Genomic DNA, 20848 nt, shown 5'->3' with positions numbered 1-20848 from the left:
TTAAGAATCCACCTGCGGGCTTCCCTGGTGGCGCAGTTGTTGCGAGTCCGCCTGCTGATGCAGGGGACATCGGTTCGTGCCCCGATCCGGGAAGGTCCCACCTGCCGCAGAGCGGCTAGGCCCGTGAGCCATGGCTGTTAAGCCTGCGCGTCCAGAGCCTGTGCTCCGCAATGGGAGAGGCCACAACAGTGAGAGGCCCGCGTACCGCAAAAAAAAAAAAAAAAAAAAAATGAATCCACCTGCCAATGCAGGGGACATGGGTTCGAGCCCTGGTCTGCGAAGATCCCACATGCCGCGGAGCAACTGAGCCCGTGCACCACAGCTACTGAGCCTGTGCTCTAGAGCCCGTGAGCCACAACTACAGGGCCCACATGCCACAAATACTGAAGCCCGCACACCTATAACCCGTGCTCCGCAGCAAGAGAAGCCACCACCTAGAGAAGCCTGATGCACCGCAACAGAGTAGCACCCACTCGCTGCAACTAGAGAAAGCCTGAACACAGCAATGAAGACCCAACGCAGCCTAAAGAAAGAAAGAAAGAAAGAAAGAAACAAATAAAAGTGGCACGTACTTTATAGGTTTGTTGGGACCTGAAAAGATATATATGTAAAGCTTTTGGAATATACTTCATGGTTATTAAATATAATAATACTTATCACTGCTGTTCTTATTGGTGGTCCTCAAAAGTGCATTGTGGTTGGTAAGTTAGTGTCAACTCTCAAACTAGGTTCAGAAACTGAGATTTGGGGAGTTTGGAAGTGACTTCCTTGATTCTGTTCTATATCTGAGTTTAGGTTTGTCCCTGTGATCTTTTACCTATGTAGGTAACTCTTCATGGTGAACCTATGTAGAATAGTGGTTCTCAATTGGAGACAATTTTGCCCCTGCCTGAGGACATTTGTCCGTGTCTGGAAACATTTTTGATTGTCGTAACTCAGGAGCACTACTGGCATCTGTTGTATGAAGGCCAGGGGTGCTGCTAAATGTCCTCAGGGTAGTCCCCCACAACAAAGAATGGTCCTCCCCAAAATGTCGGTAGCGCCAAGGTGGAGAAACCCTTGTGTGGTACCTGCTATCCCCTTACCAGCTCCTGCCCAGTATTGTGGGATTTGAGGTCAGCCTTCCTATGAAAAGATGTGTGTGAAATAACCTCTGACGACAAATTTCAGGTGGGACAGTTTAAAGCTTTAGTGTCCTGAATCCTGATGTCTCTCAGATTTGTTGACATGTGTTACCAGTCAGCTCATCATCGTTAGCCAACATCAACTATTTTGACAAAAGCACATTTTTTTAGCCTGTGGTTCAGTAAGCAGGTGAGCCTCCCTAAGTCACCCCATCTTAAACCTTCTTTCCTCTCACTTTGGTCTGTCTTTGTGGTTTCACTTTAAGAACGTTTGTTTTCGTCCCAGTGAAAGCCTGATGGCCAGTCACTTTCTTTTTCTGTGTCCTCCATGGTCCCACCACCAATCTGAACTGAGTCATGTTCTTAGAACTTTTTCCTTTCCTCATTCCGGATCTTGGCTCTCCTCTCATTTTCGGCCTCATGAATGTTAGTTTGTTCTCACACACGCTCAGCCTGCAGAAACTGTTAGGTGTTCTCAGGTCGCCACGAGGGAAGCTGACAGTCCTGGACCTTACCAGAGCTGTGTCTGGAGGAGAGCCCTCTCTTCCAGGTCCAGGATGCCCGTCATCTGTGGGTGCTGGGCACAAGCTGGCTACTCTGTGGGTGCTGTGGGTAAGTTAGCTGGCTTTGGATTCAGAATTCCAACAGCCTTTTGAATGCCTGGCCATCCATACACCTGAGGGCCTCTTTCTTTCTTGCCTTAAGTTGCTGGACTGACGTTTGAGGGACCATCAGGACCAGGTGGAGCAATGACCAGGTGGGTTCATTCCTTGCCCTACCACCCCAACTTTGGGCCCTGCTGGGGCCACCGATCCCACTATAACCGCACAGACAGAGCAGCCACTGGGTGACAGGTAACGGCGACAGCGGGTCTTGGTGACCTGTCCACTCAGCCGCATACAACAGTCAGGCTGAGGTCTGCCAGTGGGCACCTCCCTTTTGGCCCATCCTTTGAAGTTCCACTAGGTGGAGCAAAGTCTGGCCAAAAACCCACATGCAAATGTGGAAACCACAAACAAAGAAATACAAATAAATCCAGAACATTGCAACATGGGAGGTAAAGAAAAGGGAAACAAGTCTCATCCTATTGAATTCTGCAGCTTGTTGATACAATTCCGGGCTTTCCCAGTGTGGGAATTAAAGACTTGTCAGTCTTGCCTGGATGGGGTTTTTGGGGTTTTGGGGATACTTTGGCTTACTCAGCTACATTCCCATAGCTGGATTTATTTACTTTTGGTTTTCATCTTTCCATACTTTTTTCTGTGGGAAAGCAGATGAGCTGTATATCTTCTGTTCCTGGTGCCGTCATCACCCTCATAGAGCCACGGCTCAGTTTTGATTCACGATCTTAGGTGTTTTAAAGAAGTTAAACTTGTTTTGGAAGAGATGAGAGTGAATGTAAGACGTTACAAGAATATTTGTGGTTTGGAACGGTGGATCCTAGAGTGAAGTTATCAAAACATTTCTGTTTTGATTTTTAAATATGGAGCAAGACAGATCTTACATTGTAACACTGTTTTGTTACACATTCTTGCAGATCAGAGACACGCGTGGTGCATGGAGAAAATAATCATATTTTTCAAAATTGTACATACTACTTTTTGTTCGCCGTTTAAAAATTAATCTTCCTCATCTAAAATTCCACCTGGCAGTTTCACTCCAATCATATCAAAACCCAACCAAACACAGACACAATGAAAAACACCATAGCTTAGTTTATTATCGGATTTACAGTTTTGTGGTTTATTTGGGAGAGAAAGTTAATATTTGGCTTTCTACACTGGGATGTTGGAGCACGGTAGCTCTTTGGGACTTGAATATAGAGTCAAACTGTGTGAGAAGTTGATCCTGTGTACTTCTTTCTTTTTTTCTTGAGTCCCTTGTCTTTAATTATGCAAATCCCCTTGCTGCTGTTGGCTGTGGGTGGGAGCTGGGAGCGGAAAACCTGCACCGGCCTGATTTCTCATAAGGACCAATCTGGCTGTCTCTCCAGTCCCTTTCTTAGACCCGATTGCTGCCTTTCTTTGGGCTTTGAGGTACCTTTTACCTTTTCACATCAGTTTTTAATTACACAAAAATAACACACGCTCATAACAATGGTAAATAATAGAGAAATACAAAAATACTTTGAGGAAAAAGTGAGAGTTTGTGGTTGTGTATTTTTGGGTTTTCTGCTTATGCTGCAAATTTATAGACGTAGTAATATAACTCCTATGTATAAACTTACATCCACACACATATAAAATAAAGTTGTTGGTATGGGTAGTGTTCTTTATTTTCTTTTATTTGTTTTTAAAGCAAAAATGGGATAATTTATATGTAGTACTTTAACAACATGCACCTTTTTTTAAAACCTTAATATATTGTAGACTTTTTTCATATCGCATATATGCCTCTGATTTTTTTTTAATGCCTGTAATTGCTTTAGACCATGATTTATTTGACTACCCCTCCATAAATGAACGTACATTGTGTCCAAGGTATTGCCATTTCAAGCTGTGCTGCAGTGAACATTGTTGCACTTATTTCTTTCTGCAGTTTGCTAGGTTCCTAGAAGTGGAACTGGGGACTCTGGGCTTCTAGGGTATGTACATTTGGAATTTGGGGCCAGTAGTGCCAAGTTGCTCCCCAAAACAGCTTTATCAGTTCACATTCCCATCAGTAGGGCATGCAAGGGCTCACTTCCCCACACACATGTGAACATCATTTCTTCACCTGCACCCTCTGCTTATCCTTGAAGATGTGCCTTCTGACTCTTAACACGGGCACCTTGCGGTTTACTTTCTCAAAAGCCTATAGGTCTCTAATTGGCTTAGCTTCCAGTCTCCCTGTCTGCAAACTGGTTGCTCCCTTTGCTGTGGAGTAGGATTCACACAAGGGCAGTGAGCCTCTAGCCGGAGGAGGGTAGAAATGCCTGCCCATGTGCTGAAGGAAGTGGTTTGTGGTCCCTGGAAGATGTCAAGCTGGTGGCCTGGAGCTGTTGGCCAATTGCTGTGTGGTACACAAGTCTAGTTTCATGCCCGAACTACCACCCCTCCGTGGTGGTCATCCCAGAAGAGACGCCTGGAAGTGGCATTGCTGAGAGAGCAGACTCTGGAGCCAGACTGCCTCCATATAACCTTGGACTAGTTAGTTAACTCAGTATCCTCATCTGTAAAATGGGTTAATAAGCACCTAGCCTGTAGGGTTATTGTGAGGGTTAACTGAGTTAGTACTTGTAAAGCACTTAGAGCAGTGCCTGCCACATAGTAATTACTTGGCAAATGTTAGCGTTTGTTGTTGTTGTTATTAATTATTTTAGCTCTGGGGAACTTTAAGACTTCCCTCTTCCCTTACTGACCCAAGGTTTGTTTTCAGTGGAGGAATTTAAGAATATATTTTGGTTCACTCCTTGTCCAAAATGCACGTGAATCACTTTCCATATCATCAGCCTTGGTGATCAGATGAGAGGTGTTTTTTCAACAACTATTTTCTAATAATAAGGTATGAAATCATTTATTCTTAGAGCAGGTAAGTTAGGATATATGCTATTATTCTGATACACTCACCACTGCAGCCTTTTGAGTGAGGAAAAGAGTGGGGGGTTGTGGTTAGTCGTTCATTCTGACCACAGTGCTGCCACACGCAGATCTGTCTGCTCTCAGCACACAGTGGACTGTACCGAGCTGAGGGACTCCCTCGGGCTTCTTGACACCTGTCCCCAACCTCCATTTGGTACTTCCTGTTCTGAGGTGAGGATGGTTTCTGTGGCTTTTTTTTTTTTCTTTTTTGTAATACAGCTTTACTGAGATATAATTCACATACCATAAAATTCACTCTTTTAGAGTATACAATTTAGTGGGTTCTAGTATATTCACAAGTTTGGACCACCTCACCACTAGCTAATTTCAGAACGTTTTCATCACCCCCAAAAGAAATGCTGTATCAGCAGTCATTCCCCCTCTCCCTGCCCCATCCCCCAAGTCGCTGGCAACCAATAATCTGCTTTCTGTCTCTATTTGCCCATTATGGGCATTTCATGTAAATGGAATCATATACCATGTGCTATTTTGTGAGTGCCTTCTTTCACTTAGCATAGTGTTTTCAAGGTTCATCCATGTTGTAACATGTATCACTATGTCATTCCTTTTTATGGCCGATTAATATTCCTTTGTATGGTTGTAACACATTTAGTCCTCAATTGATGGATATTTGAGCTTTTTCCACTTTTGGGCTGTTATGAATAATGCTGCTTTGAACATAAATATACAGTTTTTGAGTGGACATATGTTTTCATTCTCATGAGTATACACTTAGAAGTAGAATTGCTGGGTCATATCGTTAATCTATGTTTAACTTTTGAGGAACTGCCAGACTGTTTTCCATAGTGGCTCCACCATTATATATCCCCGCTAACGATGTATGAGAGTTTCAGTTTCTCCACATCCTCGTCAATACTGTCTTTTTTAAAATCATAACCATCCTAGTGGGTGTGAAGTAGTATCCCACTGTGGTTTTGATTTGTATTTCCCTAATAACTAGTAATGTTGAACATCTTTTTGTGTTCTTTTGTTTTGTTTTGGTTTGGTTTGGTTTGGTTTGTTTGGTTTTTGTTTTTTTTTGGCCACACCATGCGGCATGTAGGATCCTAGTTCCCCGACCAGGGATTGAACCCCTGCCCCCTGCGTTGGAAGCTCAGAGTCTTAACCACTGGACTGCCAGGGAAGTCCCCTTTTTGTGTTCTTATTGGCCATTTGTATATATTCTTTGGAGAAATGCCTATTCAATCCCTTGTTTTAAAGGCCCTTATCTGACTGACAGGACAGTGGTCTTCCCACGGAATCCCAGTGAGTGACTGTCCAAGGGGAGGTTTTCCTTTAAACTAGACTTTGTCAGGGCTCTGGCACTCTAGACCTAGCCATGCTAACATCTCTTCTCGTGACCCCGGACCAATTACTTTACCTCTCTGAGCCTTCATTACTTCTATCAGCATCTCCCAGAGACGGCTCCGAGGCAGCCATTTCTGCTGTAAGAGGAAGAGGCCCTCGTGGTCACAGAAGTCTACCATTTCTCGTGGAGATTCATGATGCATGTGCTTTACAGTTAACCCTCTTCAGGGTCTCACAGTTAAGAAACGTATATGAATCCCTTATCAGATAAATGATTTGCACATATTCCCTCCCAATCTGTCTTTTTTTTTTTCACTTTCTTCATGGTGTCCTTTGAAGTACAACTGTTTTTAATTTTGATGAATTCCAGTTTATCTGTGTTTTTCTTTTGTTGCTTGAGCTTTTGGTGTTCCCTATTTGTTTTAAGGGCTCTGTAAAGCTTAATATTATTTAGGGTCAGAAATGGACATTATTCAGAATAGAATCCTTTAATTTTTTTTTTTATTATGGAGCATTTTAAACATTTACCAAAAAAAAGAGAATGGTGTAATGAACCAGCATGTACCCATCTCCCAGCCTCAGCGATTTAGTGTCTCGGCCAGTCTTGTTTTATCTTTACTGTATCTACTTTCACTTCCATTCATTCCCAGTGAAATTATTTTGAAGCAAATTTCAGACTTCATATCATCTCAACCATAAATAGTTCTGTTTGAATGTCTAAAAGATAAAAGGACTATGTTCCCGAACGTAACCACCCTCCCATATCACACCCTAAAAAATTGACAATAATTCCTTAATGTTACAGGAGAGGATCTTGTGTGTGTGAGAATTTAATTTGGATCTAGGGGTAAAAATACTATTAGACAATTCAGCTAATTATGATAGTTCTTCAGTTTTCGTGAGTAATTAACCCTGTGTCACACTACTTTAAAAAAGTTACTCCCCGGTGACACGCTTCAATCCTGTGAGTATCAAAAGTGCTCTTCCAACCACAGCTTTTTCTTTTTTACTTGAACAGGTCTAGTGGTGAAGTTTTAATCATAGCAGCCCACTCCCCCCTTTTTCCCTCTCAAAAGTTTTTTTTTTTTTTTGGACGCATATCCATTTCCAACCTCTGCCCAGTATATAAAGTGAAAGATTAACTTATGACTTTTGCCCTCAATTTCTAGTGTAGGGAGAATTTTTGGAAAAATCCTGTTCTTATCTGAGATTGCACAAATGTTCAGAGAAACCTAGGAAAATGAGGAGACCCTGTTTGCGTATCTTCTCTTTCAGCTCTCCAGGGCCTAGGCTGGGTGTCCCCATCCCGTGTCTGGCTGACCATGCCCACCCTCAAGGTACAGTATTGGCGGCGGGGGTGGGCGGGGGCGGGGGCTGTCTCACGGCTAATGAGCAACGCTGCTGAGGGAGAGATGGAACATAGAATTTGGAGGCTGAAAGACACCATAGAGATAATGATGCTATGAACAGATGTTTGGTAAGAGAGGCTGTGCTGTTTGAAATGTAGGAGGTTTAGGGTTTTACAGTCTTCTTAATTGTGGGACCCTTCAGAGGCTTAACTGTAAAGCACGTGTATCGTGAATCTCCAAAAGGGTTGGTAAGCTTCTTTAACCATGTGAGTCTCTTATCGCAGAAATGGCTGCCTCGGAGCGGTCTCTGGGTGATGCTGATAAAAGTAATGAAGGCTCAGAGAGGTGAAGTAATTGGCCCAGGGTCATGAGAATAGGTGGTAGCATGGTAGAGTGCCAGAGCCCTGACAGAGTCTAGCTTAAAGGAAAATCTGCCCCTAGGCAGCCAATTACTGGGGTTCCATGGGAAGACCTCTGCCTCTTCAGTCAGAAACCCTAGGTCTAGTCCTAGGTCAACTCACACCTCCAGACCGGTGTACTGCCCGGCAAGTGGGGATGGTAGCTGCCTGGCCCTGTCACCAGCTGATACAAGGAACAATGAAAAGGGATGTGAAAGGAGTTTATAAACCTGAGATCTCTGCAAGGATGAAACTTTATTGTGTCTCTCATTGGTTCGTGCCACCTTTTCTGTAACACTGGGAATTCCCCAGTGGTCCAGTGGTTAGGACCCCGTGCTCCTACTTTCGAGGGCCTGGGTTCAATCCCTGGTCGGGGAACTAAGATCCCACAAGCTGCACGGTGTGGCCGGAAAAAAAAAAAAATGTAATTCTCGATAATACTGAGCACATCCTGCCAAGAATGTGCATCTCGAGAAAAGTGAAGGACTTTGGAATGTTGGATATAAAATATAAGATATTGGCACCTGCTACTTCTTTTCAGGGAGGGACAGTGACTTGTGCTGACTTCTTGCTGTAATGGGGGATGCTTTCTCAAAGGCCCTTCCAGCGTTTTCCCCCTAAGTTTTCTGCTTATAGAGTAGGGTCTTCCTGCCCACTTCTGCATTGCTGTAGTGCTTTCTTCACGATTTGGACTCTGGGTCAAGGTGTTTTTGAAACTGCTGACATCCTGTATTGCCTCCCTCTCTGCGGTCTGGGAATCCAGGGTTCAGGCGTGGCCCGTGGTTGGGTGTAATGTGACGAAAGGTCCAGCGTCTCTGCATCTGGTGTGATTCCCTCTCCAGTTTCACCACCTTCAGTCATCATTTTACTTGGGGTGTGGGCGTGCATGTTCCAGAAGTTTCCCCACTCCCTACAGCTTATGGGAGGGATAAGTTGTCATGAAGTTTTCCGCTGGTAGTTTTGACCATGAAATCTTAGACCTGGAGTAGATTTGGTTACCAAACAGCCTAAGGAAGGAGGAGGTAGTATTTGATATACGTAAGATCCAGGAACTGAGGGAAGGCCTAGTGCCAGGAGCTGTGTTTCCAGCTAGGCCTTATTAAGTTTCACAATCCTTTAAACAAAAAAGGCGACTGCCAGGTGTTGCTAATGGAGTTTCTGGTGAACTAGAGGCAAAACCAGAAGCCGCTTCATCCCACTCCCCATAAAGGAAAATCTGTCACGGGGGGGGGGGGGGGGGCTTAGATCACGTCCCAGCTCTGCCTTGAGGAAGGCAGTTTTGCTTTTGAGATGGCTTAAGTGCTTTAAATTCCTCAGCTGAGAAATTAGATAGCCAGAGGGTTTCACAATCCCTTCATCAAGCCTCCTGAGCTCAGAGTACCATCCAGGTGCCCTCCTTATCTCTTAGCTGTTTTTCAGGTTTCTGTGACCAGAAAAAGTCACCTGCCCAAATGTTCCGGGGATTTAGCTGCATTAGCTTCATTTTTACCATCTTCTCTTTAGTCATCAATTCTCTTCATCCATGTAACCAGTTTTTCTTGAGGGCCTGCTTTGTGTGAGGCATTACTTGGTATTGTGAGGGACACAGAAATGAAAGTTACCCATCTTGCCCTTAAGTTGCTTATACTATAGAAGAGGAGATAGGCCTGAGAATAAATAACTTTGCTGAATTTATGAGCACGTGAAAGAGGGAGTGGTACTACCAAATGTAAAATAGATAGCTAGTGGGAAGCAGCCGCATAGCACAGGGAGATCAGCTCCGTGCTTTGTGACCACCTAGAGGGGTGGGATAGGGAGGGTGGGAGGGAGACGCAAGAGGGAGGAGATACGGGGATATATGTATATGTATAGCTGATTCACTTCGTTATAAAGCAGAAACTAACCATTGTAAAGCAATTATACTCCAATAAAGATGTTTAAAAAAAAGTGGATTTTCCTATAAAATCACAACCAAGATGATCTCTCGCTGGAGAGTGTGCACACTTGCTCTTATGACTTTGCACCGAGGGGGCCCGGAGCTGCTTCCAGGGACTTAAGAGTTAAGGTACCTTTAATAAAATGACCATGATGTTAGCCCTTTCCTTGCGCCTACCACCATTGCACCAAAAGTGGAGTCTCTCTCTACCCTGCCCTAAATTTAAATATAAGTGAAGGATGAAATCAGATTTAGTGGGGACCTTGAAGACTACTTTTCCTAAATGGAGTTCTCTTTCCAAGTTACATGTGAGAGTGTATCATGTAGTTGGTGTGACCTAGGTCCCCCCCCCCTTTTTTTTCTTATTCCGATCTTTGGTTTAGAGAGCAATTTGTGAGGAGACGTGAAATATTTCTGGGGACAGCCCTGAGTTGTAGCTTGCTGATTTTCATGTAATTCTTGGCTACTTGACAGTTTGGTGAACTGTTTTCAGGGCAGGAAAAATGAACCTAGCATTTTGGTATAAAAACAAACAAGGCTGCTGTTGTACTTGATAAAGCTGAACTTGCAGATACAGCAACAGCACACTTAACCATCAGTGACAGCCCCCTGTCAGTGGTGAGTTTCGGAGACCCCTGGACTCTCCAGAGAGGGCAGTAAATGTTTATCCATGAAGGTGATAAATATCAGTGGGGTGATTGATTGTCAGCAGTAAAGGATTTTCTTGTTAGGGGGCAGAGAAGCAAGAGGCAGAAGCCTTAGGAAGCTGTTGTAAACTGGTTTCATCTTCCGCTACTTTGATTTTTCTCTTTTTATTTTTATTTTTAAAACTTTTAAAAGTTTATTTGTTGTGATTGTTTATGAGCTATTTCTATATATATATTTTTTAATTTATTTTATTTATTTTTGGCTGCGTTGGGTCTTCATTGCTGTGCATGGGCTTTCTCTAGTTGCGGTGAGCTGGGGCTACTCTTTGCTGTGGTGCGAGGGCTTCTCGTTGCAGTGGCTTCTCTTGTTGTGGAACTCGGGCTCTAGGCACGTGGGCTTCAGTAGTTGCGGTGCGTGGGCTGCTAGTTGTGGCTCGCGGGCTCTAGAGCGCAGGCTCAGTAGTTGTGGCACACGGGCTTAGTTGCTCCGCGGCATGTGGGTTCTTCCCGGACCAGGGCTTGAACCCATGTCCCCTGCATTGGCAGGCGGATTCTTAACCACTGCGCCACCAGGGAAGCCCTGATTTTTCTCTCTTTTTAGAAGGCTAAGGCTGTACCATTGCCAAGGGTGTCTTCTCTCCACCTTCCACATCCCCCCCACAAAGTCAACTTCAAGATTTATCATATTTTAGTAGTAGTCATCAGAAAGAAAAGATATGCTGGTTACAGGTACTCAGTAAATATGCACATGTATGCATTGTACCTCCAGCTGATCTTTGCCTATCGTCTGCCTTTCTCAGATGCCCCGTGTGCCCTTGTTTCCATGCTTTCAGTCATGCTTGGCCCTGCTTAGTGTGTTCACCTTCTCCCTGCAAACCCTACATGATTTTTAGTTAGCCATCTCTTGGTAAAACTTCCTTTGGCCATTTTATCCCTCAATGGCTTCCCTTCTTCAAGCCCTTCGTGCATTTACCGCCTCTACCCCTCCCCTCACATTTGTTGTAGGGTGCCTACGTTTGTCTCTGTGTCTGCTGTCTTTTCTCTCTAACTGTGTAATCGAATAAATCAATCCTCCAGGGCAAGACCAGTTCATCCAGTGGTGCATCCTTCTCATCTCCATGGTATATCCCGGGTGGCTGGTTGCAACTGTGACTATCATGTCACAGGAGAGGGGGAAGTGACGGGTATAATATCAAAATACTGTCTCCATGCGTGTTCAAGCCATTCTGGAGTCACGCAGACCTGGTTGTAATGCTGGCTCCACTGCTTACTAGCTGTGTGTCCTTGAATGATTACCTAACGTCACTGAAGCTCATGTTTTTCATCTGTAAAATATGAGATATCAGCGTAGGTTAAGATCCTCCCTCTCTGAAATATATCATTTGATGTTTAGCAAGTGATTGCAATTGAGGGCTGTTTGCCCAGACAACTTCTGGGAAGACTCAGTACAATAGTAGGAGAGCATCCACAGGTTTTCATGGATGCCTTGTAGAAGAAACAAGCCCTGTGACTTGTAGAACTCCTTGTCCTGCTCGGAGCCCAGGAGAGGCGTGTTTTCTTGCCTCGGCAGGCTTGCTACACGTCTGCCTTTGGCCAGCCCCAGGACACAGATCATCTAGTGTTCTTGGTTTCTGGCAGCTGAGCAGTCCTTAACATTTCTACTTGGCAAGGTTCTGCAAATCTTTGTTCTGAGCTTGGAATTCTTCCTATGGCATTCCCCAAAATAATTACTTCAGGATCCTTTTATTGATGCCAAGCCTCGCATTCATGACGTGACAATATCTTGGTTTGACTTTGATTGTGGCGCTCCCATTGGTTTGGGGGTTGGGTTAGTATTCATTTCTGTGTTTTTTGAGTCAGAACTCTAGGGCATTTAAATGTGCTTGTGCACAACCCGAGAAAGATAAGAAAGGTCTTTTATTTTTATCTTAGATGTTCTGTGTCGGCCTAGCAGCCTCTACTCAAAACTCCTGGAAGTAAAAAGGCTTTAGGTCTGGAGATTATCTCCTGCCCTAGAAGCCTGGCAGTTGCTGTCCTGTTCTGACAAAACCCTCTTTCTTCAGATTCCTTGATTGCGAAATGAGAAACTCGGGGGCCCTCAGCCCTAGTCTCCTTTAGCCTCCACTGGCCAGATGACAAGCACTTCACCAGGTTAGTTGAGATCCAAGGCATGGAAGACCTTCCATGCCAGCTTGCTCCTTGTGTGGGGACCCTTTGTGTGTTGGGAACATATGAGAACTGAAGGACTTCCCCAGTCATTTACCTCACAGAGCTCAGCCCCAGAGTGGGTCAGAATGGGAGTCCTGGGGCCCCAGCGCCCTGACTCCATCCTTGGGAACATCACTGTCAGATCCGGTATAAGTGACAGTCTTATAGACAGGATTCCGGAGCACTGACCAGGGACATGCATGTCTGCTCAGCGTTCAACTGACCCTCAATTCTGGTTTTTGCCTTATTGGCAACTTCTGGTTTAATATCATGACTCCTGTATTATTGTAAAGGGAAGAGTCTTTGGAGCCAGAGACTTCATTCAAATCCTTGCTCTTCCTCTGCCTACTGTGTGACCTTGGGCAAGGTCTCCATATGCTTCAGTTTCTGCAACTGAACAATAAAGATAATAATACCTACATCATGGGGTTGTTGTCACATTAAGTGAGATGTTGGTTAAATGAAGTCCTAGCACAGAGGCCGGCTTATTGTCAGTAATAAACAAATAACTGTCTCTCCCTGCCTTCTTCCCAGAATTTAAAGATTATAAATGCATAGGCTGCTTAGAAAAAGTTGCCAAAAGATTCTTAAATCAAGCACAGTGAAGGAATGAATTCCACTAGCCATGAACATATATGCTGTTGCAGTATGTCTTCTTTTTTTTTTTTTTTTTGTATTTATTTATTTTTGGCTGCGTTGGGTCTTTGTTGCTGTGCGTGGGCTTTCTCTAGTCGCGGTGAGCGGGGGCTACTCTTCGTTGCGGTGCGCGGGCTTCTCATTGTGGTGGCTTCTTTTGTTGCGGAGTACAGGCTCTAGGTGCGCGGGCTTCAGTAGTTGTGGCACGTGGGCTCAGTAGTTGTGGCTCGCGGGCTTAGTTGCTCCGCGGCATGTGGGATCTTCCCGGACCAGGGCTCGAACCTGTGTGCCCTGCACTGGCAGGAGGATTCTTAACCACTGCACCACCAGGGAAGCCCCGAACACTGTCTTCTTAAATAATAAGCTAATCCAAAGGATTCCAGCATTACTATCTTTGTGAGTTCTCTGAACTGGGAAAGAGGGGTCTGGGTCAGTGGAAGGATGTCTCAGACATTGCTTGGGGCCATAAACAGTTGTTAAACTGCAACATTTTTTTTTTGAATTTTATTTTATTTTTTTATACAGCAGGTTCTTATTATCTATTTTATACATATTAGTGTATACATGTCAATCCCAATCTCCCAATCTCCCAGTTCATCCCCAAGGAACACCCCCCTTGGTGTCCATACGTTTGTTCTCTACATTTGTGTCTGTATTTCTGCCTTGCAAACCGGTTCATCTGTTCCATTTTTCTAGATTCCACATGTATGCGTTAATATACGATATTTGTTTTTCTCTTTCTGACTTACTTCACTCTGTATGACACTCTCTAGGCCCATCCCCGTGTCTACAAATGACCCAATTTCGTTCCTTTTCATGGCTGAGTAATATTCCATTGTATATATGTACCACATCTTCTTTATCCATTCATCTGTCGATGGGCATTTTGGTTGCTTCCATGACCCGCCTATTGTAAATAGTGCTGCAGTGAACATTGGTGTGCGTGTGTCTTTTTTGAATTATGGTTTTCTCTGGGTATATGCCCAGTAGTGGGATTAAATTGCAACATTTTGACAACATAATCCTGCTCCATCCCCGTTTAGTGTGACTCTTCCTTTTTTTTTTTTTAATTGGTGAATTCAGCATTGAATTAAATTCTGCATTGTCAGGCATATGACCAAAATGGTTTGAAGAAGGATTTGACTTAGCTTTGGTCCACCATGTATGAACCTGGATCACTTACATAAAAGAACCCTTTTTTCTCAGACTAGCAGAAATTGCTGATTATCCTCTTGCCTCTTATATCCCCGAACTGACTGCTGTGTCCCTGGGTTATAATTTTTGTAGAGCATGAAGAAAAGTGAACTCGCCTTCCTGGGAATGCCTGCATTTGCCAATTCAGCTTCTTTTTCTCCTCATCCCCCAAATCTTAGCGCTCAGTGAGGGTTGGTCAGGGACTGGGGGCAAGGAAAAGTAGATCAGTGAGAAAGAAGCCATTCTCAGTTATCACTTTGTTAGAGTATATGATGTTGTGCTCAGTGTAATGTTTTGGGTTTAATGCTGCCTTGCACAAGGAACTTACAATCTTATAAGAAGATAAAAGTAGGCAAATGCTGATTAGAAACACTGTCTTGAGTAGCATCCATAAAAGGATGATTCATTAGGTTGGGAGGAAATTGGGCAGCCTGTGTTGCAATTTTGATAATTTAGATTGAACTTTCACAAGATTATTTTTGGATTTCTAATAATTTTGTTGCAGTTCCACTTATTCAGAGATGACTGCTGATAAATATTATTTGGAAATGTGGAATGTTTCCTTTGCCCATTAGAGCAAGGGTTCTTGACTGTTTTGCTCATGGTGGTACCTCCAGCACCTAGACCAGTGCCCTGGCACACTGTGGGCATTCAATAGGTGTGGAATGAATGAATGAATAATTATACTTATGCCATGTACTCTTTCTGTAGAGCTGCAGGTGTCACCTAACTCTCTCTTGTTAGGTAGGTTCAGACCAGAGTTGCCCAGGAGGGGCTGAGGATGCCCCTTCCTCCAGTTTGATTGTCAAAGTTAATAATGCTGCATGTGTTTTGAGATGGTCGACGGTTGCAGGGAACTGAGGAAATGAAAGGAGGGCGTTGGAAGCAGCCTCTTCTCTCTTGTGCCTCTATGTCCAGGCCTGCCTGTCTGGCAGTTCGGCCTGTATGTAAGGGTAGCAGCAAGGCATGGGATAGGCTGGATGACCGTGTCTTGAGAATACATATTTGCTGAAGAATGGCTCCCTAGTCCCCAAACACCTGCAGCAGCAGAAGCCACTTCACCCCTCTTCCCTTCTGCAAAGCAATGAGGCTGTGAGTCATTTTTTTGTGAGCCTCCAGGAAATGGCCCAGCTGGCTTGGCTCATTCGTTTCCTTGTCAGGAAAGTCGATGTGACCTTGACCGTCAGTAGACCTGCAGCAAGCACATTGTGTGTCTGGCTGGATTCACTAAGTACTTTTGGCAACTCACCTTGCTGTAAGTGTTATGTACTGCTAATTTATTGGCCTAGGTGGAGGTGAAAGATACTAATTTGCAAGAATCATTTCTGAGTTACCTGGGTCTGCTCAGCACAGTGCCAGTCCCACGGGGGCCTTTGATAAGTATCACTGAAAGAAAATTGTTGCAGAAAGTAAAAAGAAAGACGAGATATACTTGCTTTGAGTGACAGAAATATAATTATTAGAAAGTAACTTTGGGTTGATAAAGTTCCTCTGAAGATTGTTCTCCTTGAGAGTCATTTCTGCAGGTCCAAATCCAAACACAGACCTTTGCTAGTGTTGTCTTTGGTAGAGGATTCAGGGCTGGAGGGAGCGACTGTGACCTGCTGTTGAGGGAACAGTGGCCAGATGAGAGTTGGCTTACACCACTGACTGGGAGAAGTCAGATGAGGACGCCAACCTTATAGAGAGCCGTTTTCTGCATAAACTGAGCTTAGAGAAGAAAGCCTGACAAACCTAAGGTGGTGAACTTTTCAGAAGCAAGAGTTGGTTTAAATATAGATGATCTGCTTCACTGGCAACTTGGAGGCTGCGGTGGGACTTGTTGTACCTTTTGTAAGACAAGTGAGGAAAGATGTTGGCACCTGTACACGCAATTTGTTTATGAAATATAAACTCTCCTGTCCAAGCGAGAGCTTGAGAGGTCAGAGCCCAAGGTAGCAGGTCCTGACTTCGCTGGGGGAGGGGTGCCTCTCCAACCTGTCTCTGTGAATTGCATCCATCCCTAGAGAAAGTTGAAACAACCAGGCCAGAGTGCACTTTTATTGAGCACCAGCTCTGGCAGGGGTGGGGGGAGGAAAAGTTTCTGTGAAACTGACAGCCCCTGGCCTCCTTTTCTTTCCCAAGGAGGAGAAACAATACCTTGGGAGCTATTAGAATCCAGTCGTTATTCGGAGAAGTGTAGCTCTTTTCAGCCTTAGAGCCTTGATTTATGTACAGCCCAGCCTGCTCAGAGACGATGGGAGCGGGCAGCGGGCAGCGGGCAGCAGCCCCCATCCTCCTCCTGCTGTGGGCTCCAGCCCTAGGTGGGTCCAGGGCAGGCCTTCGTAGGTTTGCAGCACATCCTTCTCAGTATTCCACAGCAGCAGCTGTCTGGAGTTTTTTCTGCCGTGCCTGAACTGATGTCATTTCCCCCTTGGCAGACAGCTTCAGCTTTGCTGCGTCTGAGATATGTCACGAGAAAGTGGGGGTGGGTCGGAGCCAGGCGGGGGGGTGGGGTGGGAGGCTGGTGGGGGGAAGCAGTGAGGAGAGCAGGAGGCAGAGTGCCTGCTTGGTCCCAGGAGTCTGTTTACTTTCTCTTCTTTGCTAAGGAAGGCCGGTTAACCGGGACCGCTGAGTACCAGGCCCACCAGGGAAAATGCTCATTCCAAGACCTTAACTTTTAAAAAGCCCTTTTTTCCCAACGTTAGTGTGGACGATGCTCTTGCAGGATGCCTTTCCTTTTGGGTCTTAGACAGGTAATGGAGCGGGTGGTCCGTGGATCGGGTTCGGGAAGGGAAGAAGGGTGGGAGTTTATCATCCTGCTGCTTTGGGCGGAGGGAACCTTTTAGAAAATGTCTCGCAGTTAAAACAGGCCAGCTCCCACAGAATTTTCCAGTCTTCCTTTCCTGCCTGCTAGTTGCTCCTTATTCCCAGAGCCACCGTGTTCTTAACCCCCTACCTCCCCGAGGTCTCCCTGGGGCCCTCCGTTCTGATTTTCCATTAGCACCATAAAACCGTTACCAAAGCCTTAGGGAGGGAACAGTTGAGTGAGGCTGGGGAGGGGGAGAAGGCAGAGCGGGATTCTTGATCAAAACCCCTTTTATTCCTTCTCCATTTTGGTTTGGCTAGTTAGCAGAGATTCCTTCGCAGTTCCCTGGTTCTGAAGAGATTCTGAGTTGGGGTCGGGGCCTTCTTTTACAGGGTAGGGCGCCCGGAGGCTTTCTCCTCCTCAGCGTGTGGTCAGGGCTGCGTGACTGAGGGATGGCCTGAATGCCTCAGAGGGGTGGGGGTGGCACTGACCACATTTTGGCCTTCCTGACCGATTTTTCAAAGCCAGCAGACCCCTGTGGCAGAGACTCGATTGCTTTGCGCGCGGCTGTTTGAAGTAGGGGCACTGAATTATAGCCGATAACCTGGCGTGGAATGAGAAAACAGTAGCGAGCGACCAACTGCGGTCTTCTGAGAACACAGCTGTTGCCAACTATTTGTTCCAGGGCTTCTGAGAGCTGGCCACCCCTGCCCCCTCTTTGGTCTGAGAGGCACGTCTGTATCGGAATGTGTAACTGTAACCAGTGGCGGCTGTAAGAGGGGGTGGGGACAGACACACACCCTCTACTGCCTGTTCCAGGGGGAGGAAAAGCCACAGATGTGATCAAACCAGAAGCCTTAGAAAAGAAAGTCACTGCTAGGGACTGCTGGTTTAACCTCACTCTTAGAAAAGTGCCAGAGTCTCCCTTGGGTTGCCTGAAATTCTTTTAAAAGTAAGCTTTTCTGAAAAGCTCCGCACGTTCCATTACTGCTCTTGTTAATCTTCAGAGTTCCTTTGATGCAGCCGATAGGCAGAGCGTTGGGGGCCCTTTTTGAGCACCTCCTCTGTCCCTCAAGAAAGGCTGTCCTTTTAACCCACGGGCAGAGTAAGCCCTGGCAAGGATTTTGAGCAGCGTTGGAAATAGGATGGATGAAGCATCCCATGTTATGTCAGCAGGCGGGGAGATAGTGGCTGGAAACTGCCTGATACAGTGCAAAGAGCAGGGCTGGGGAACCAGAAAGACCCAAGTCTATATCCTGGCTCCCCACCTGGGTCTCAGAGGCTGCTTAACTGCTCTGAGCCTCATCTTTGAAATGGAAACAGTATAACCTACTGGAAGAGTCATTGGGAAGATTTCACAAAAGAATATTTAAAACACTAGCACCTTGGCTGACTGAGAATAGGCATTTAGCAAAAACGTAAGGAAACAAGAAGCTAGAGGACTGGTTCCTTTACAGAGGTGAAGGATATAGTGGGCAGGAGCTCTTGCCCTGGGATTTGGTCATTGTGCATTGACTGAGACTTGGGAGGCCACTGCTTACTGTCCCAGTGTAATTTACTATCAATCTTGCTCCTGTCCAGTAACCTCTGCTCAGTTAAGGGAAAGGATGCAGAGGTAGGTGGAGTGAAGAACTGGGTTGGTTGTGGGGAGCATCTCAGAGGATCCACAGCAGGTGAATCTTTGTTCTTGTTTCTGAACGGGTTCCTGATAGAGGGCCGAACTAGAGGACCTCTTGAGGCCCTTTCTGCCTTAGGCTTCTGTGATTCAAACTTTGCCTATGAAAACCCTGAGTATTTTTGGTGACATAATTTTGTATATTTCTAGCATTTCTGTGTCTGACAGTGTAACTGTTTTTTATTGGAGCTATGTAAAAGCCAGCCTTCTAAAGATTACTTGGTGATAATTCTGTTTTTAAGAAAATGACACAAGACATATATGCTGTTAGTCTTTATCATACATAATATATATATGTGCTTTCATATATTATTTCCCTCTTAATCCACGTAACACCCCTGTCTTACGTGGTAGTGTGATTCTGTTTCTACAGAAGTGCATGCTGAGGCTTACAGTAGGTAAGTAGCTACTTGTCCAGAGTTGCTCAGCTAGCCAGAGAAATGGTAATCGAAGTTCTGTTTGTTTGTTTGTTTTGAACCCAGGTCTTTTAATTTGAAAGCCTGGTGTTTTTCTCACTACCTATCAGTGTCTGTGAAAGTGGAGTTGGATTAATGCGTTGTTCCAGTTGGGGCATATTTTCTGAAGGTTGTTTCTAGGTGGCCCAGGTACCAGATGAGACATTTGTCTCTGAGTGCCCTTTTACATTTTACTCTGTGGAAGATTCTCATGCATGCAGCATCTACTGAATAATGCCTCTGCACTTAATGAATGCGAACTCGGCACAAAGGCTAAATAAAGCACAATCCTTACTTCCAAGGAGCTCATACTCTAAAGCAGTAGTTCTCAAAATGCATAAAAATCACCTGGGAGTGGGGCTTATTAAAATGCAGATTCAGTAGGTGTGGGCCCAGGGCCTAGGAACCTGCATTTCTGTTCCATTCCCCAGGTGGCCCGGACCCCAGTGGTGTCTGGCCCCACTCTGAGCAAATCCCACCCCCACCTGCACTTTAGTAGCTGGGAAATAATTACATGACAATGTGCTAAAGCCCGAAACAGAGGATCCCCAGGGACTAGGACAGCAGAGGGTGGGAAAGCATCTAAATCAGGCTTGGGGAGGCGGGTGGGCACGGAAGGCTTTCCTGAGAAGGTGATATCTGATCTGAGTCTCAAAGGATGAGGAGGAGTTTACCAGACATATGAGCTGGGGAAAGAGCATTCCAGACAGATCAGGTTGGGAGTGTTGTTTTTGTTTTCTCCTGCAGATGAGAAGGGAAACTGTCATCTGTGAGTCTTGGTATTAAGTATGCCTGAGACAAAACAAGGATCTCGGTTCATCTAGTATTGGTGTCCTTTATGACACTGAGAAAGAGGGAGGCATGAGGGACCTTCAATCTAATAATGAGTGTGGCATGAATTCAGTGTCTGTGAAGGGCAGATAGGCCTCAAGGCTGTATTAGTTCTTCCAGTCAAGGGACAGTTAAGACAGCCCCGTGGAAGCTACAGTGTTGTCTAGAGAACAGTCTTTTTTGTGCTTAATGGGGCTGAAGTTTGGAAGAGAGTCAGCTACTGAACTTTTGGGCTATGGCACCACGTGCCAGATTTTAGGTACAACACACAGTTGAGCATGCCATCCCTTCATTATCTGGCAAGATCAGAAAATGAGTTTTCTGGTTAAGAGGGAATCCATCCTGTATACCTCACAGATGGATCACTGATTTTCAGAGAACAAGATTGCAACAGAATGTTCTTGGTCTGCTGATTTGAATGAATTCTATTTCATGTTTAATTCAGAAGGTATTGATTTTATAATGCTGAAGGATTCTTATGACCAACATCTATATCTGAAAAGTATTGAGCACGTGTTCTACTCAAAGCATGTTGTGGATACAAAGAGGTATCAATAGAAACTCTATCCGTGCCCTCACAGTCAGGCAGGTGGCGTAGAACAAGCACGCAGGTGATGGAACGTTAGGCAGGTGGCGGTGGGCGAGTGACAGTGGGAATGGAGTGGTACAGTTCAGAGGTGTGGAAAGGTGGCTTTTGCAGGGGGTCCTTTCCACAGTCCAGTGGTCTCAGTTGTTGCACTGTGGGTATGTGGAAGGACCA

The 20848-nt window shown here is 45.2% G+C and overlaps 1 protein-coding gene across 4 annotated transcripts in view; it reads left to right on the top strand.

Annotated features, from left to right (window-relative positions):
* Positions 1-20848, top strand: part of WBP1L (WW domain binding protein 1 like) — a 60102-nt gene that overhangs the window by 6140 nt on the left and 33114 nt on the right. Inside the window, exons 1-2 of one of the 4 annotated variants that reach the window (XM_081228573.1) lie at positions 1848-1881; positions 7268-7329. The exons of 1 other annotated variant lie outside the window; for it this stretch is intronic. In XM_081228573.1, coding sequence (XP_081084699.1) covers positions 7315-7329 — 15 coding nt within the window. In that variant the 5' untranslated portion in view covers positions 1848-1881; positions 7268-7314. Of the gene's footprint in view, positions 1-1847; positions 1882-7267; positions 7330-16903; positions 17075-20848 lie in introns of those variants that run through there. 2 more of the 4 variants (XM_081228572.1, XM_081228571.1) reach the window with 2 other exon arrangements.

Source organism: Mesoplodon bidens (genome assembly GCF_964165515.1).
Source record: "Mesoplodon bidens genome assembly, chromosome: 1".
In the NCBI taxonomy this organism is placed as follows: Eukaryota; Metazoa; Chordata; class Mammalia; order Artiodactyla; family Ziphiidae; genus Mesoplodon; species Mesoplodon bidens.
The sequence above is the reverse complement of the archived record's forward strand: the minus strand, read 5'-3'. Positions and strand labels throughout refer to the sequence as shown.